We start from the raw sequence: 19,838 nt of genomic DNA on the forward strand, positions 1-19,838 counted from the left end.
GTGACGTCGTGCTTGAAATGTCTCTGCAAGAAGTCGAATTTGGGCTGCCAGACAATGCTTTATCCATTGCAACTACCTTTCTCAATGAAATAATGGCTGAGGTCGCTTCCGAACTAAACTCGAAATAATGGACTTCCAAAATATTCAATCACTTTCTTGTAAATAAAGCTATCTATAAATTCTATAGGTTTTCTTTTCTCATCTCTATGTTATTGCCGTTAAGAGGTATGAATCGTAGCAAGTGAAAGTGCTAGGCGCGAGAAGTGTTGAATGTTCTAAAATTATACGCTGAAGTGTAACAAAAACTAAAGGAGACAAAGGAAATAGTAACGGTGACTTAATACGAAAAAATAAAGGCGCGTATTCTGAAGACATGTTTAATTTAAACTCTGGCTTAAAGTTGCGGTTGAACTATAGAAAGCCAATCGTGACATAAATTTTTAACAGTAGAGATACAAGGAATCGTGCAGCTCATTTGTTCCTCAAAAATTCTTAACTGTCTGGGAAGGATAAATAAGATAGTTGTCTTCACCAGTAAAGAAGTATGAAAGGGCAGAATTAACACGAGAAGCATACAATATAAACATAATTCTGACATTTTTGGCTTCCCATAATTTTATCACATCATTAAAACATTGTTTATGTTAAACCTGTCTTCAGAATAAGGCCATATGATTGAACGGGGAATAACTAATAAAGGAGGACATGGAACGGGAAAAACGTGAAAACTGTGAAAAAAAATTGGAATATGAATCTCACTTATCACATCAGATTAACAGAATACGAGATCTGAGATTTTTTTTTCGTTTTTGCGATTGTGACCTAAAATCGGGATAAAAAATATAGGCACTTTTTGTTATCATGAACAAGTAGTGTGTCTTACTAAATTATGAGTCAAAAGCACGAGCTGAAAATATTTGATACTCTGACATTAAAAGGCGACATTGCAATTGCGGTTCCTGGGAATTCATGAAGAGGAAATGCATTTTACTAAAAAAAAGTAATGCGATAATCCGATATCAAAAATATTTTGTCTTATCAACATTTTTTCAATTCGACACTTTCAAAGCGGCGCAAGTCTATTTAGAATCCCCATGGAAGTAAAACACTGTGAGGTCACAGAGACCTGCCAGTCCTCCAAAGACAAAACCTTTTGAAAACTTCTACGCGCACTGACCTACGTAACAATATCCGTACAACAACACTGCGCAACAACGTAAACTTTGGACCAATCAGAAACGAGATACTAAAACCGCTCATTAAAAAGCATACGTAACAGAGAAACTTGCGCGTTTTTGGTCGACATTGGCAACTTAAACAATTCATTCTTTATGAATTCTCATTGCGATCAAGACGGTTGCTTTGCTCCTGTCTTTAGATCTTTCAAAGAGAATGACTCGACGATCTTCACGTGTGCGAAGATATTTCTCCAGACTTCGAAAGGGTATGGGAAAGAATTTGACAAAATTGTGCTGTTTCCTCCAAGGTATGGGCGATATTCTTCATCAGAATCCCACCTCACACACATGACACTAAACAAAATATTGTAAACTCAATTTCAAGATAATTCCTAAACTATTTGATTCAATTCATATTTAGTAAACGAAACGTGATTTTTCTGGTACTACTAATAAACTAGACTACTTTAATTTTAATATTGGTGCTATTTTTTTTATTCAACGTGTTCAAGTTTGAAAATTATCATAATCTCTCTTTGTACACAGTTACCGAGGACCGTTTCTGTCTCTCATCCTCTTTTCTCATTTTCTTCTCTCTTCACCATTCTCCCCCTTTTCTTTCTTCTCCCCTCCTCCTCCTGCTTCTTATCCATATTCTCCTCCTCCTCCCCTTTCTTCTCCTTCTTCTTCGTCCCTCCTTCATTTCTTTCCTCCTCCTTTGATTGTAACATCAATATTATCCTACATACATGTACAATAGATATACAAGACGCAAATAACTTTTTACAATTTTCTTTAATAAAACCTTCTTAAATATCATACATTTTATATACATAACCGTTATATCAGTAAAGGTTATCAATTTCATTAATATGGCTTCTTTTTCTTCAAAATTCACTTTATGCTTTGACAAAACACTGATGTTCAGGTAATATGGGAGAAGTTTACAATTGTATGATGGAGTGATAAGATGATAAAATAGAGTAAAATGCATTGAGGCAACTAGACAGCCCATCATTGCTCATCCCTACCAGATCTTCTTAACCCGTATACTCTTCTGCTCCAATATTCGGGGGGGGGGGGGGGGGGGGGGTGGTAGTCAAATATATCGCTGTACCAAAAAACGCATTTAAACGGGTGCTCATTTTCAGTTTTTTGACGCGGGCTGCGTATGCACTCGTTAAGGGTATCAAAAACACAGATTTTTAAGAAAATGGGTGGTTTTGAAACACCGGTCAATGGTAAAACGTATTTAGGGTATGTTTTTTTTCTCAAGTTCCCCCCCCCCCCCCCCCCGAGGTCATACTCTGGCAACAACTTGTTTAGGGGCTAAATTGTGTAAATAAAACCCGCAAAAAAATTGTTTAGGGGGTGTTTGGAAATAATTTGGTCACGCATGTGTACAGCAATACATTTGACTGCCTCAGACCCCCCCCCCCCCCGCCCCCAGGGCTTTTATCCTGAAAGATACTGTACTTCTCGCTCTTATCTTTCTCTTTTCATTTCTAACAGTTAATCACATGGTGAACTAAATCCCTCACCTTTTCAGTACCAACAGGCAAACCTTCAACGATCAACAGGCAAGCGTTCAAAGATCATATCAGTTTTACATTCAGAAGACAACTACTACACCAAAAGTAGGTCAGAAAAGAAGTAGAGAAGCAAATGTACAAGATTAGATATCACAAATCATTTCATGAAGTAACAGGCATTGCTTTTGTGTGATATGGGGGGTGTTTCACAAAGATTTACGTATGACTTAAGTCACACTTAAATGCTGGCATATATGATATGCAATGCACAATCTTATTGATAGATACACAGTAGTGCACGTCCTCATGACACGATCTGACAATAAGTCACACTTAAATCTTTGTGAAACACCCCCATGGTGTATATTTGAGCAGCAAACCTTGGGTGATGACCTATCATTTCATTTCTCCATTTTAATGCAAAAAGATCTGCTACAACTACATAGAAATAATGATACCTGGTGGGTGTTTCATAAAGCTGTTCTTAAGTTAAGAGCGACTTTAAGAACGACTGGTGATCATTTCTTGTGGTAAAAGGTATATTGAATTGGCGATGGTTTAGTGCGTAAGAAGGGTTCACCAGTCGTTCTTAAAGCTAAATGATAGTAATTGCAGTAAAACACTAATTCCGTGAGAAATTCTGTAAAACCAAGGTTAAGTATGACTATATCATCGTGGATCTAGATCTGGTACAGTTACATAAACTGAACTTTGTGAAATCATAAAATCTAAGCTGAAATATGGTCACACTAAAGATCGCCAACACAGATAGGCACACATGGGACAGTGTATTATTATTGTTGGAATAAAGACCCGACGTAAGTGACCAAATCCGCGCTTATTTTGCTTATTTCTCAGCAATTACACAATTTCTTCCAGAATCCTTTGGCACAGATTTTTTATTCATACAAACAGACACTTGGGTGGTCATTATATTGGATTCTGTAAAAAATCATTTTGAGATCGTTACCAGAACTGGAATTTATCTTTAACTTACAAACAGCTTTATGAAACGGCCCCCAGTCCTTCCTTCTGAAGTTTCAAAAATAAGAAAGAGAAAGCACCTACCGTAGAACTGTGCAGTTATCAAAAATAAGGAAAATCATATGAAAAGAGCTCAGAATGGTAAAAAAGAGAAATTCTTTCGTCCATTTTCAGAATGATTGAAACATCTGCAGAAGTGTTTCCTATTGGATCACTGTATAAGCTTTGAATAGGTTTGAAGAAAAAAACAAACAAAAGTTTTATCCTACATTTGTTTGTACCACATATTATGTCACTTCAACAAAGATGTCAGACAAAAGACATCAAAAGTGAAAAAAAAAAACATTTAAAAACAAGCTTTATCAAACTTGGAACTGTTCCTATATCTTAGATCAAAGACAAGATCTTAGCAGTTGCTATTAACTTCATACACCAATAAAAATAAAAAAAGAGTCTCACCTGATTTTGCGATCAATAAAATACACGTGGTATCACCCAAGGATCATATGTACCAAGTGTAAACATAATTGATGAAGATAAAAAGAAACAAGAGCAATTTGAACAAAAACTTCTAAAAAAGATGGACACGACCGCATATCATTTGACCTTTTGACCTGTAGATGACATTTTACCCATCATTTTCATGGACACACATGTGGTATTATCCAAGGATGATATGTACCAAGTCTGAACATAACTGAAGAAGAAATGAAGAAATGTTGAACAAAAAACAAGAATGTTGTTCAGGCGAGACAAAAACGTCGTGATTGATCATATTAAAAACCAGTGATGTGATTGATTATAAAGCTTTGTGAAGAAGCAGACGGACAAATTAATGCTGACCATATAAATGTCGTCTATTGGCATCACTCAGTATGCTACTGGAGTTGACTTTTGACACAGACAATGTGCATCATTCAACTAACTGGGTTTGACAGATTCAAGTTTCACAAACACTGATAACGCATAGTGCTCCAAATGATAGTCAAACTAAGTCATCTCTTTGTTGAGGATCGTATTAAATCCCTGACCTTAATCCTAAGGCTGGTTAAAAAGTCATATCTGGACGTCAATGGCACCTGCAGATGTGCTTGCTGGATGTCTGTTCTCTCCAACTTTCCTGGATTAATATAAAAAAGATAAGTTATTTTTTCATTTCTGCAAAAAAAGGTCATTATTCAGGTGCTTATATGAACTATGCAGTGTTGAAGCAATTTACAATTAATTTAACATTGATCGTAAAGAAGAAAAAAACATAACAGAAAATGACTTATCTGGAAATTCAGTTTAATAGTGATTTGGTGGTTATCGTCAATAAATAATAAAAGGGTTTCTGAATGCAGTTATAGACTTCTCCATAGATCCTTAATTTTTCAGTAAAAGACCATCTGACTCACAATCTTGACGGGAGCTACGACATCACTCTCTCTCACACTACTGATGCTTACTATTAGATAGTATCCATGTATAGCCTTCCCTTGGTTTGGCGGAGTATTGTTAATTCTTGTTGCCATTAAAAATGATTCCCAATGAATGGGGTCTTAACCCTAACAGGACTGATAGAAGCGGCAAGGGGGGGGCATGATGAATGGACAAAGGTAGTTGTTAAATGGTCAGTAAAAATTGTCATTAAAAAAAACAATGAAAGACATCAGATGAAAAATAAACAAATATATAAGAAATTATAAAAACAAATACGGAAAAAAACTCTCCTACGATCTGTAAAGAGTCCATAGACAACTTACCACTGTTAATCAGGACCAATGTTGGCCACAATTTGGACAAACTCTCCTACGATCTGTAAACAGTCTATCAAGGCAGTATCCATGTAACTTGATTTCACATTGGGTGCATACCTGGCCCTGCAGATAAAATTAAATGATTTTTTTTTTTTTTTTTGCATTTTTATGAAATTCATTCAATAAAACAATGAAAATTTTAATTTTATTTTTCACAGATATGTTAAATATCTTTGGAATGATGCAGTCCTAGCCGAAAATAATCATCTAATTGGTGAAAGTTTACCAATCAATAATATCAGCATTTCAAAGATTGTCAGTATTTTCTATTTCAATGCACGCTCACTCATGACTACATGCATTGGTTGATACTCACTCTATCTTCTTCTCAGATAGTCCACATAGGATAAAACCAATTTGGTCTACACTACACTTACCTAGTCTAATGGCTAGTTTACGTTTTATTTCAAACAAAAAAAAATATAGATTATTATAATTTGTTACTTTGTAAAATGAAAATTTTGAATAAACAGTTCATCTAACCATACAGACTTTAGGTGTTAAAATAGACCAATAGATGAAAGATAAATTGGGTATACCCTACATGAGAATCAGATGTAATGGAAAATAAACTAAGTGGTCAGCAGACCAAAAGACTATTAAACAAACCAGGGCCCCGTCTTACAAAGAGTTACGAGTGATCCAATCAATCGTAACTCTATGGAAATCCTTCAGTGTCATTATTTTTTCTCCAGGAAATTTGCAAAATGTCCTTTTTAAACAAAGGAGATCTCACCAAATTGTTCAGAAATCAATTAATTTATGGATATATATTCATATCTAAAAAAATTGAACAATCATGCATTTTAAATGTTGACTTTGCTGGCTTTCCATAGTTGCGATTGATCTGATCAATCGCAAATCTTTGTAAGACGGGGGCCCTGATGTAACCAAAGTTGGTTGTAGACCAACTGACAATATATAAAAAGATCAGGTTGACTTTTATTCAAAGTTTAGTTGAATGAGATTGTGTTTTGCTCAATGACTTTTACTGAAGAGTACTTTTTTGAAGGAAGGGGGAGGGTGGTTGTGTTCAGTTTGAGTCTGTAGTTTGGTGATAGGTCATCCAGCTTTAGAGTAGACCAGTCCAATTTACACTGCATCCTTTAGCGCATCATCCCCTTATTTTTGGTTAAATAACTATTTTCTTCCATGACAACTGCTTATCTGCGAGAAGACAGGCTTAGAGCCCATCTAATTCTTTTGATTGATAGTGTGAATCATACTGAAGTTAAGTATGCATCTATTCTAATAATACATAAATGTAGTGGCAATTTATTTTTTCAACTGTTTACAAATTTAGAATTGTTACATATCTAACACCCCAATTGGTAGTGTTTTCCTTAAAAAAACAACTTTTCTTTAAAATGTTTATTTAAATCATTTCATTTTACATTACAAATGTAGTCATTGAATAATAGAAAGACAAAAATATGCAGATGTACAGCATTTTCATCAGGCATGTAAAAAGACAAAATTTATCTAATAAAACACATTCATTCCATATCATTCACACCATAAATGTTTTGCGGCACAAATAATATAATCTAGTAATGAATTGGAATAGTGACAATGATTAGGGGGGGGGGGGGATTTACCAAAACTAAAAGTAGGCTTTAAAGATAAAAACCAACGATAATTTATTTGTATAAAAGAAAAAATAGATCATCGGAGTAAAGAAATGTGAAAGAAAAAGGAAAAGGAGTGAAAAAATTATGACTGTTTGGAAAAAAAAAACCAATAAGACAATGGAAATCTAACAAAAAAAATAGTAAAATCTTGAAGAGGTATTTGAGATTCTAAGCTGTTTCTGCCAGTTTACATCAAATGAGTGTTTTCAATTCCGTGTGATGAGAAGTATGATCGCTTACTTTGCATTTAATATTCTACATAATAATCTTGAATGTGATACTATAATGATGCTGAGGCATTGATAAATGATCATACATGTAACTGCACTAGGATGCTGACTAGATTAAAAGACCACAGTCTTTAATGACAGAGATGGTGCTGATGCTGGTGATGATAATGACCACAACTTCTCATATAACCACCCAAAATACCTCTACTACTTCTACTTGTACAGCGACTAAAACTATATAATACTTCTACTTAGAACTACAATTACTTCTACTACTTATGATAATAAATACTACTACATGTAATAATGATAATAATAATCCGCATCTGCATAATGCTTTAGATGTTTCTATAAAGCATTACCTACCTTGATAACCATATCCTTGCAGTGCCAACATTTATCTGGTTGATATGTCTTTCTAAGGTACATCTCAAGTTCCATGATAGATCTACCAGTCATCCACACATAGCCCTCACCCTTTTCATGTAAGTAATGAAAATCATGTAATTCACATTATGAAAGACATTGGTAAGAATTACACTCACAATGTTTCATTGGAATAGTTTTGACTGTTTAAAAATGAACAAGTGTGAAATCACTCAAATGCCAGTGCAAAACGATGTGTATTATATGTCTTATACGATTTGGATTCTTATTTGTTAACCTAACATTTTCTTTACAAAGAATATAGAACAGGGGGCTCTTCATAAAGCTGTTCCTAAGTTAAGACCGACTGGTGATCCTTTCTTGCGGGGAATGATATTGACCATTAAATGTTCATTGGTGATTATTCAGAGCGTGAGAAACGTTCACCAGTCTTTCTTAACTTACGAACAGCTTTATGAATGAAACACCCACCAGGTGTAAAGAATGTTTTTCCATGGCAATTTGATTAAAAGGTAACTTATTACTGGAGTAATGCAAATGAATCTGTTTTTCTCTTCACTTTTTTTGTCAAATAAGATGGATTTACATACTGCATAGTATTTGGAGATGAACACAAGAACAAATTCAATAGTTTACCAGTATATTATTTTCAAGGCAACATATCTGATTAGATTCTAACCTGTTTTAGCCACTGTTCCTTAAAAAAGTGTGAACAGACCAATGGACCAGTTGATAATTATCAAATGTCCCAATGACCAATGATAGCCACAGATATTAAAAATATGGACAGAAACACAATAATTTATGTAATTTAAGGAAGATAACAGATGTGATTTGACACTAACCTGATTTAGCCATTGTTCCTTGACAAACTTATTAAGTGTTTCCTGTGCATCTTGCTTAGTCAACCTCTCTAGTTTGAGATTCAAGATATCTGTAGATGATGCCATTCCTTCAGGAGAATCCATTATCAGACCAACCTGAACAAAAAAAAATTAGGTTCCAATATCAATCATTTATTTCCTTGTTTCAGTGGTAGCCCATTTCATAACTGGCTGCATGACCCTTGGCGATTTTGAGATACAAGCTTTTGTTGTCAAGCATCTTTCATTTAATTCGGAATAAATAAAACATTAAAAACATTCAAATGTTGAACTGAAATTAAATTTCCTTCCTGTTTTGGGGGCTCATCACAAGTTAAAGTATAAAATATAATTTCATTCATCCTTTCATGTAAACTGTAATTCTGATTCAGACCAAGCTACTAAATCCTTATTAGGGTTCCTAATGAAATTTGTAAACAGAATTCCATGACTTTTCCATGACTAAATTGCTGCTTTCATGACCTCCCGGGAGTTATGTAGAGTTCGGGATGTCACAAAACTGGGGAAAATGGAAATCATGAACACCAATTATAATAGCAGAGTATGATTACAGAGTATGAGAGTTGTGAGACACGACAAACTGGAAAGCTGCCATAGCCAAGAGGTAAATGCAATTCCATAACTTTTCACAAATTTTCCAAATTCCCTGACTTTCCATAACAAATTTTTCCAGGATTTTCCATGACTGTGGGAACCCGGACTAAGCTAATAAATCCTTATGCCAATAAGTAAACCTATGCATTTTCTACCAAAAGTTAGCAAACCAATCACATTCAGAAATGCAAAAAGACTGTTGTTAACTGTGGCATTGCAGTCTGACTGTATCTATGAAAATCTACATCATAGTTTTCATGTTCTTCTTCTGATTTTTACAAGTTAATCAAATTTAATAAAGATCTAAATGTTAATAATTTATATGTAATTTGAGGTAATATCAAGGAGGAAAAATTTACTGTTTTCTTGAATAGCTCGAGCTGCTGAGGAAGATAGTCTGTGGTAAGCTTTCCAAGATCTGATTCCATCGTCTGTACCTACAAAGAAAATCATACAAAATTTGTTATTATCACATACATCATTTATCATAGTCTGCCCAACATCGCTTCAGAGCAATAAAAAAAACGACAAACCTATAAGCATATTCAATTCCTCTACAACGTCCACTTGGGCACATGTACAAATGAAATGCACATTATTGGTCAAAACAGACTCTACTGGAAATGTATTACCATAAACTAACTTCTAGAGTGGCTGCAAGCCAAAGGAAATACATGAAAAGCCTCATTTCTCTTAATTTGATATGATGCAAATTTATTTGGACAAGATATCAAATAAAGTCCCAGGAAGAAAAAGTAGGTATAATTGAACTTATACAAAAATACTTGTAATGAGGATATATATCAAAACTGCTTGAATAAAAAACTTGCTTTTACAGGTACATGTATAAGAATTAAACTTTTTTTTATAATTTGAAGAATTAATAATTGATTAACATGTAAAATCCACTCAGATGCAAATGTAGTTTCAAAAAAGCAGGCAATACACAAAAATCTATTTAAAAAATAAAATCAAGATTGAAATATGAATTTTCCATATTATCGTGTTCGGGACCAATATTATTTTATAAGGGAAGCGTAAGGGAGAAATTCTGGAGAAAGTTATATGCAGTTCAAAATCACAGGCTATTTATTAATAAATAATCAGCTACAGTTACAACTCGAAGTACATGAAGATATCAATGAAGACTCGGATAAAACAGGAAACGAAGGATATAGTATTTTTGAAGTATAAGATTAAAATTCTAAAGTTAAATCAATATACGATGAATGTCTATCCTTAAAGTCTTGAAGTCAGTCAGTCTATCTGGATGAGTGTGAGTCTAGTATATACAGTCTCTACCTAATAATCAAGAAGTCTTATCTATAATAATTAGTTTTGGGGTGTAGCAATGTAAAGTGGGAGTGATCTAAACTTGTTCTGATTGGTCTATAGGGAGGCTAACTGTCTATCAAGAATTTAAGAATTTAAGATTTCTTGAAAAGAGTAATAAGATAAAACTAACAGAAAAACAGTACAATGAAATGAAAAGCCTGTGAAATGTGAAACTAATTGTATACCTGTATATTGTTTGTGTTTGTTTATTGATTTCAATGTAAAAGAGTAACAAGATAAAAATAACAGAAAACAGTACAATGAAATCAAAAGGTTGTGAAATGTGAAACTAATTGTATATATTGTTTGTGTTTGTTTATTGATTTCAATGTAAAAGAGTAACAAGATAAAAATAACAGAAAACAGTACAATGAAATCAAATGGTTGTGAAATGTGAAACTAATTGTATGTATTGTATGTGTTTGATTATTGATTTTAATGTAATAAATACCTCTGAGGACAAAAATAAAATAGGTAGGCTAACTGTCTATCAAACGATCTCTGGTATAAGGGGTGTGGTGATGCTCTGTTCAGTGACTGGGGCTGGTATTATGAGTCATAGTTCTTAAAACTTTTGTTCCTTGAAATTACATGTACCTGATGTCACTGAGGGTTGGTCTTTTATGGTCAGTGTTTAGGAGTTTAATGGTATTGGGGATTTGGGGGATTCTAAGATGACATTGGGGGAGTTTATAAACAAATGAAGGTAAATGACTGAAAGTATAACAGGAAGTCCAATTTTAGGATCTCACATGCAACAGCTCCCTGTTTATTGCATACATGTAAGAAAAATCCATAAAATGCCATCATTAAGGTTCATTAATTGCAATGTGTTTTTTTTTATGGAAATATACAAAATTATGTATTTGATTTGATATTGAGTGTATCTAAGTTAATCATTTCCACTATTCTCATAAAACAAAATTAGTTCAATTCAAGACATACCAAAGCATACTTCTGTTCTCCAGTATCTTCATCAGGTTTTTGTCGTATCTCCATGGAAACCTCCCTAAGTTTCTTGTTAATGATATTCTTGAACTCATTCAAAGTAGGACTGTCTCTCACTAATAGTATGGAAAATGAAAACAGACAATCAAGAAAATGAGATGATTGTCATTGCTTTTCTCATTCTTTATTACTGGCACATTTACAAAAAATGATACATGTGTTTTGATGACAATATATGAAATATATCATAATTCTGATAATAATAATGATAATAATAATTATTATTATCATTATTATAATAATAATAATAGTAGTAGTAGTAGTAGTAATAATAATAATAACAATAATAGTAGTAATAATAATATTAATACTACTACTACTAATCATAATATTAAAAAAAATTATGATGATATCAATAATAATAAACTGAAGTTATACCACACCAATTCCACTCTGTAGAGTGCTCAAGGCGCTTTTCAAGAAAGTTTGAAGGAAATTATGTGTGTAATTAAAAAGAAATGTTTTAAGGTGTTTTTTTAAGTTTCAGAAGATAAAAAGTGTTTTTTATATCTTCAGGAAGGCTGTTTCATATATACTCTGAGGATGAGTTGACAAATGATCTTCTCCCAAATTTTAGTAACCTTGAGGATAAGGAGAGAACTGGAATTAGAGGAACAGAAGGATCTTGATAGGGTGTACATGTAGCTTTGTAATAAAATGAGATACTGCGGATAATAAATGAAAGCGTGAAACAATTTGTTGTATAATTATTATTAACACTATCATTATTATTTGTATTATTATTACTATTTTATTGCTGCATTTAAATAAATTACAAATATTCGCACAATGATCATAACACAAACATTTGCAATCAATCAGAAAGACTAATCAAGACCATTGTCACATGCATATATTTTTCAACATACTAAAAATCATTTAATCAAAATTATTTTTTGAATGTTGCAATTAATGGGAAATCTTTGTGGTATAAATTCATAGATAATATTGAATGGCATGCAGACGATTGGCACATGAATTCAAACTTTAATTGCTAAAAGGTATTTTTTCATCTCACTTTTGTTTACTTGCAATAATTCATCATTAATACAGGTGTAGCTTCAATCAGATAATTCATAATCACTCTGGAATCCAAATTAACTAACTTTAACAGGGGCCTATTGCAAAAAGAGTTGTGCTTTAACCCTAAGAAGACTGGGGGGGGGGGGCTGTATCAGCCCCCCCTTGACATTTTCACGATAAATCCGCCGCACAAAATTTTATTGACTGCGTCACTCGCTGACTTTTTACTTTCAAGACTCGCGCAACTTTTGAGACCAAAATTGTGACCCCCGGGTACGCGGTTCCGAAATTACACAACATTTCGTAAGTGCATGCAGACCCAAAATTACTCAAAAACGTGAATTTGTGTACAAATCCAATGCAAATGGTGTTTTTAGCCAAAATTCATAAATGTATCATTATTTTTCCTTTTACTGCTTAAAATCAATTAATTGTATCTTTTTTATGGTCAAAATAATAATCCCTGACGATTTCCATTGAAAAATCAATAAAAAACAAAAAGTCAGGAAAAAAAGAAATACATGAGAAATTTAGAAAACAATAGAATACATAAGAAAATAAATGTGATGTTGACATTTTTGAAAAATAAATTTGATCAGATGCCTATCTAGAGTATGTGATATTATAGTTTTGTAGATAATAGGCCTGGGACGAATTTTATTTTTACTATTCGATTATTTCCTGAAAAAACAATCGAATGATTCGATTGTTCGTCGGGAATCACGTCTTTGAAGTCACAATATTTGACCTACTTAATGGTGACCTCCCGAATGAAGAAATCTCCATCAAAGTCACGTGTTTATTATAAATGAAAGTAGGCCCTTCCCCCCTCCATGATTCTTATATCAAAAGAAAATACATGAAAAGAGATTAAATCTTTCAGTTTATTGTTCCAATTAATTTTTTTCCTAAGTCAATGCTGGTACCCTGGTATGCATGCATCCCTCCAAATGCCACACCCCTGCATATGAATGAATCAGCCCAGATCAGCCGAGTCCAAAGCCCAAAGACGTCTTCATACAACTCGTTCATGAAGTATTCTTTGAGACTGACACTCGATCAGGTGGTGCATTTTACTTCTTAAAAATTTTCATCCCTTGCCCACACCATGTCCCCACCCCCACTTGTGGCATTGCCCACGATGCTACACATGCATTTAAAAAAAAAATCTTTTGCAAAATATTTTCATTTGAAATACCTTTCAAAATTACAAATTTTTATCATTTGAACCTACATGTATAACTGGGTCTATTTTTGGAGACCAGTCGAGAAAGTAGGTGAAGGCTGCGCATGTGTTGGAATGCTGTTTTGATTGTGTGAGGGGGATATAAAAAAGGTTGCATTGTTTTGAAACATGAAAGGAATTCTCCGACTCCCACCCACTATCTTTCTATATCTCCCCCTCACACAAACACAGATGGGGAGGGGTCAATTCATTTCTGAAGTCATGACCTTTCTTGATAAGGGAAGCACATGGCTTCTTTGTTTCCCAAAAAAGTTTCATTGGCTATCAAAGGTCCAATCAGCTGAAGTGAGCTGGTTGTGTGTTTACTTTCTGTTTTGAGCACGCAGACAATGACTGATAATTTGACAAATTACCTCGGTAACATCATTTTTAAACCTGTATCAAGTATTCAAAAACCGTTGTCGTCATTGTTTTCTTGTCATTTTGTTATTATTACTTGGGTATTCGAGTTATCCAAAAGTCATAATCGGGCTCTGCCGAACATTCGATTAGTGTAAATTTTGCTAATCGATTGGCGATCGGCGGCAAGCCATTCGAACCATTCGATAAATAATAATAATAATAATAATGGTTATTTATCTGCGCTATACAAAAAAAGTATCACAGCGCTTACAATCAGAAATAAAATATAAATATAAATGTTAAGTAACAAAAAAAAGTGTAGAATTATATACATTAAATTGCATCAACTATTGGTGTTCTCAACTGTGCCAGATGAGGCCTGGTGGCCTCTTGCTTGCTGCTTCGTTCACCAACAATTTAAGGGACAAGCCCGGTCAGCACATCATTCACAGAAGCTCTAGTATAGCACTTGAGGCCACCAGGCCCCAGATGGGTTAGCCAAGTCAAACCAAATAGTGATAGCAAAAATCATCAAAACAAATACACATTAAATAAATGAAAATATAAAACTAGATATTTGGAAAAAGATATGACTTGAGTTGTCGTTTGAAAGATGATATGGTCGGTGTTGTTCGGTGTTCGGTGTTAATTGATGTTTACTCCCAGGCCTAGTAGATAATGCCATGGGTAACGCGTGTGCCAATTTTCGTCGCGATCGACGGCCAAGATCATAAGGGGGGGCCCCCCCCAGTCTTCTTAGGCGTCGAAATAGCCCAGTCTATTTAGGGTTAAAACTAAACTCAAGATATCAAGCACAAGTCCCTCATACTCACGTTTAAAATCATGCTTCAATTGATTATCGAGTTTAGATTGATTTGCAATCCTCTTTCTGCATTTTTTTAAAGGATCTGCACACCTCTGCCAATAAACTCTGAAGGATTAAACTTGAACTCTCAATGAGATACAATCTCTTCTATTAAAGCAAGTACACTGTGGCAACATGTAGGTTACAGTTCAAGAATTTTGAGATTAAAAATTTATTTTTGAAACTTTACAGAAAATTTTCAAATCATGCTGACCTATCCTGTGGTGAGGTGACAACTGAGCTTCAGGTTTAGAGTGAATTCACAACTTATGATAAGAATTCTTACCCTCACATCTTTGTTGAATAGTTTTATAGATATCTTTGAGTTCTCTCTCTCCTACCAGACCTCTTGACATCAATGTTTGTATCATCAGTTTATGTTCGTCCTTCATCTTGCTTCCTTGTTAAACCTACAATTTTAAGAAACAATGTTAATAGGAGTGGGCTATAAATGGGTGATTTTTTGTTTTACTGTGACAACAGTTTTTTTGTGTTCCTTTTACCTTATCTCAACAGGAAATGACAATATTTTTTGTCTCGGGTCCGAGAAAAAAGTGTGCCGGGCCAAAATCCAAAATGGCCGCCAAAACCCCCCAAAATCACATTCCGGGCCACAACTTTTTTATTTGATGGTCTTTTTCTCTGGTTTTGGTGTCTATTCATATGTTTTTGGGGGCAGGTAATTTGTTTTTCCTAAACTCAGTACTTTTAAATCATTATTTGTAGAGTTATAAGGTGATTTTACTTAAATTTACACATTTTTAAAGCCATTTTTTCAGCCAAAAAGTAGGTTTCATCGTTACGTGGTTCTTGAATATTAGACGATACCAGTTGAACAGTAGCAGTCAGTTTTATATAGCTATATTGCTTTTATTCCTCTACTTTGGTTTCTTACGGATATTTGTGAAATATATCTTTGCAAATAAAAGAAAATGTAGGGGCTATACAGTATACAATGCACTGTACATACTACACTGCATATATCCATGCATTGACCACCATGACATATGAAAAGGACTGTATATAAATTATGGTGTCATAGAAATGAGCTCCTAATGTTTAGAATTAGATTGTGAATTGTGAATTTGATTGCTTGTCAGCTGATGTATAATTTATACATGATGAAACCAGCAACATAAATTGCACAAAAATATCACATAATATCATCTATACATGTACGTACATCACATTTTTAACCATATCTTCTCCATTTGGAGGCTTTTTTTACCTGGTTGTGGTGTCTAAACTGGCCTATATTTATGGGGTCAGTTTAACTATCATGGTAACGCTGATCAACAGCAAATCAAAATCAAGGATTCCATGCAAGGTACCATTAAGTTAACATAATGGTAAATTTTTATGCAACAGGGACCAGAATAGCTACAGTGTAAATGCCATGATGTGGGGTTAATTACCTCTCTCCGCCCCCTGAATTAGCATATTTGACAAAACGTCAATTTCTGAGACAAAACATATCTTCAATTTCTGAGGCATCTAATTCTAAACCTGAGAGCTCATTTCTATGACACTATAGTTTATACAGGCCTTGTTAGCTGTCATGGTGGCCAATGCATTTATGCAGTGCAGTATGTACAGTACATTGTATACATGTACTGTATAGGCCCAATGGATAATTGACATTTTTTATTTAATAAGATATATATTTCACAAATATCCGTAAAACCCAAAGTAGAGGAATAAAAGCAATATAGCTATATGAAGCTGCTTTCTATTGTTGACCTCGTACCATCTAATATCCAATAACCCCAGGACGATAAAACCTACTTTTTGGCTGAAAAAAACTATAATAATTGGAAAATTTAGGTATAATTACCTTTTAACTCTACAAATAATGGTTTAAAAGTACTAATCATAGGAAAAACAAATTGCCTGCCCCCAAATACATATGAATAGACACCAAAACCAGAGAAAAAGACCACCAAATAAAGAAGTTGTGGCCAAAACTGTGATTTTGGGGGGTTTGGCGGCCATTTTGGATTTTGGCCCGGCACACTTTTTTCTCGGACTCGAGACAAAAAATATTATCATTTCATGTTGAGATACATTACAAGGAATAAAAAAAAACTGTTGTCATATTGAAATTACAAAAAAAGTATTTTTGACCCATGTATAGCCCACTCCTAATGTTAAGAAACAAAAAAAATAATAATGTTCCGCTCCCAACTGTTGAGCACTCTACCCGGCTATCCTCGCGCTGCATTATGATATTTATCAACCGAGGCAAGTATTTTACGATTCATGATATTTATCGGCCGAGTCAAGTATTTTTAAAATTCAAATTGGCAGCTATACACACGTGTGGTATCTAGGTATCAATAACAAAGACATCAAGATGGCGACCAAAACAGACTTGGTAAGTCAACGCTCGTGCTCGTCTTAATTATTTTTCATATTATACACCCAGTTGTTGTGTGTCCGGACAGGTTGTGTGTCCGGACGATCAATTTTAGAAAGTCATTTGGAAAATTTTACAGGTGAAGTTTCATCAATTTTTGGTACAAAATGTTAGGAAATATTATAGAGAACAAAATAGAAGATGATTACAAATTACAACTACATGTATTGAATTCATATTTTTTAGTGTAATCCAAAGACAAAAAAGAAGGGCTTCAAAAATATAGTGTCCGGACACCCGAACCCCCCATCCTACTATTTATTGAAGGAATATATACAAACATATTAAATTTGGGGGGAAAACTTAGTTATCCTTACCAAATAATTTAGCTCTACTTTTACCGTGGGAAAACCTACAGTGTGAATAGACCAATGCGTAAGCGAACCAGGCGTCAGTGGGGAGTAAAAGTCATCTACTCTACTACTAAGACTACGTAGAGACTAGACAGCTGGCAGCCGTCTGTTTCGAGGAGTTTTTTTAACATTTTTTTATTTTTAAAATTTCTCCTCATACACAGACGGCTCGCTATCGTGCAGCCACCATTAGGGGACTTACAATGCAAAATCCCCCCGTCGGGGCTCTTCAATTTTTGTCTTTAATGAATCAAACTTTTGAAAATTAACGCGACCGAAATGCAAATTAATATTCCCTCTAGCCATTAATTGCCAAAAAACGGGGAAAATCAAGTTAAAAGGAACAAAAACAGTGACTTACCTCGGCTGTCGCGCAACTTCACTGCCCTGTTTTATCCGAACTTAATACACATAAACATATGGCCATTGATCCCCTGTACAGATCGCGCTAGAACTTCGGTCTCTGTATTTGGTGAGTGAAGCCAATGGCAATGGAGTTCAGCTGAACAACCAACATAACAGAGACCGAATCTTTTGGTCTACGTAGAGACTAGAGTAGATGACTTTTACTCCCCAGACGCCTCCAGGCTAGGTAGGAGTATCGAGTAGGACTAAGAGTGCTGCCAGGCCAGGCACCGGATCTGCCGCGACCCCGGGGGGGGGGGGGGGGGGGGGGGGGCACTCGACCAAAAAAGTGGTAGGGGTGTGCCGCGGGCGAGACAAAAAACGGGGGCCTTGGAGCGGGCTTATTGTAAAAAGGAGGGTCCTCGGAACGGGCTTTGGAACTACAAATGTTTGTGAAAACGGGGGTCCTTGGAACGGATCGCCAGCGTGTGAGTGCGTATGCATGATGTGCATGATGCAGCTAGCCTGGCAGCCCGGCCGTCAAGTGCCCTCGCGCAGAGGCGATGGTCGGACAGCGCTCTGCGGCCGCTTTTCGATAAGAAGAAAATGCTATGCTTTGGAGCGGCTTTCTTTGTTCTTTTTCTCAATAAGACAAAAATGCTATGCCTTGGAACGGAAATTTGAGTGTAAAAATGGGGGTCCCCTCCGCGGCACATACCCACTATGCATTATATACTGAGTGCCCCCCCCCCCCCCCGGGGCCGCGACAAGCTACAACTTAGCTCTAGGCGCTAGTGTAGTTTCGCACCTCCCCGTTTAATGGTTTTCAAACATGTACAATCTCACCCTAAATAATTCACAACCTAAAATACTTGCATCTGAGCCTCCAAAGTCCAGTAGAAGTTGAATATTTGCCGTTTTGACACTTTTTTTACAAAGTTTTACACCTATTTCGGAATCACTCGGTCGCTTGATCAAGCTCAGCGCTGCACATAAGCAGTCAGTACGCGTACGGTACGTACCACCTAGACCTAGTGTCTAGGGAAGTGCAAGAATTAGAGCGAGTTTTTCTATAAAAAGTAGGCCTAGGCCTATGGTATCTTCAAAAAATGTTTGAAAACCATTATTCGGGGAGGTGCGAAACTACACTAGCGCCTAGCTCTACACTAACCCACTTATCCTACGAGTACGAACAAGGTTATAATAACGCACTAAGTGACTAACCCAGCAATGCATGCCCAGCACGGCCCAGGCAGCTCGGCAGGGAGCTTCGGCCCGCGAAGCGGGTGCTGCAGCGTCAAGACTGTCATCATTCATGGTCAGTGACAGTGAGTTATCATGGCACGCCATGGTTAACTTAACGTGACTTAAGTTCAATAAACTAGGATAGTAAATCCAAATAACGCTATACCGGTACAATAAAGGGCTTACCTAAAATAAGCTTTACATTACAGTCCAGCGACAAAGTTTGTTTACTTACTTATTGATCTTCAAAATCTCTGAATTTATAACTTGACTTGAAATAAGGTTTCGAAATTCGAATTCCCACTCCTAGTTCAACCTGCCTACAACTTTATGCTGCCATCTCCGTCGTCATCTGAAAAGGGGATTTCCCCCAATGTATGACGCATTCCCCCCCCCCCCGCCCCCATGGCCGACCCTTGGTTTTTTAAACGACACATGCTA

General features: G+C 35.3%; 1 protein-coding gene across 1 annotated transcript; it reads right to left on the reverse strand.

Annotated features, from left to right (window-relative positions):
- Window positions 1–1,954: 1,954 nt before the first annotated feature.
- Window positions 1,955–19,747, reverse strand: LOC129281044 (non-structural maintenance of chromosomes element 1 homolog). Its single transcript, XM_064112185.1, has 8 exons — window positions 19,633–19,747; window positions 15,325–15,448; window positions 11,500–11,618; window positions 9,579–9,656; window positions 8,587–8,721; window positions 7,721–7,831; window positions 5,440–5,556; window positions 1,955–4,814 (listed from the first exon to the last, which is right to left on the reverse strand). Exons 2-7 carry the CDS (start codon window positions 15,428–15,430, stop codon window positions 5,449–5,451), a joined length of 657 nt encoding a protein of 218 aa, XP_063968255.1. The 5' UTR covers window positions 15,431–15,448; window positions 19,633–19,747; the 3' UTR covers window positions 1,955–4,814; window positions 5,440–5,448.
- Between the last annotated feature and the right edge of the window lie 91 nt (window positions 19,748–19,838).

Source organism: Lytechinus pictus, chromosome 17 (assembly GCF_037042905.1).
Source record: "Lytechinus pictus isolate F3 Inbred chromosome 17, Lp3.0, whole genome shotgun sequence".
Lineage (NCBI taxonomy): Eukaryota > Metazoa > Echinodermata > Echinoidea > Temnopleuroida > Toxopneustidae > Lytechinus > Lytechinus pictus.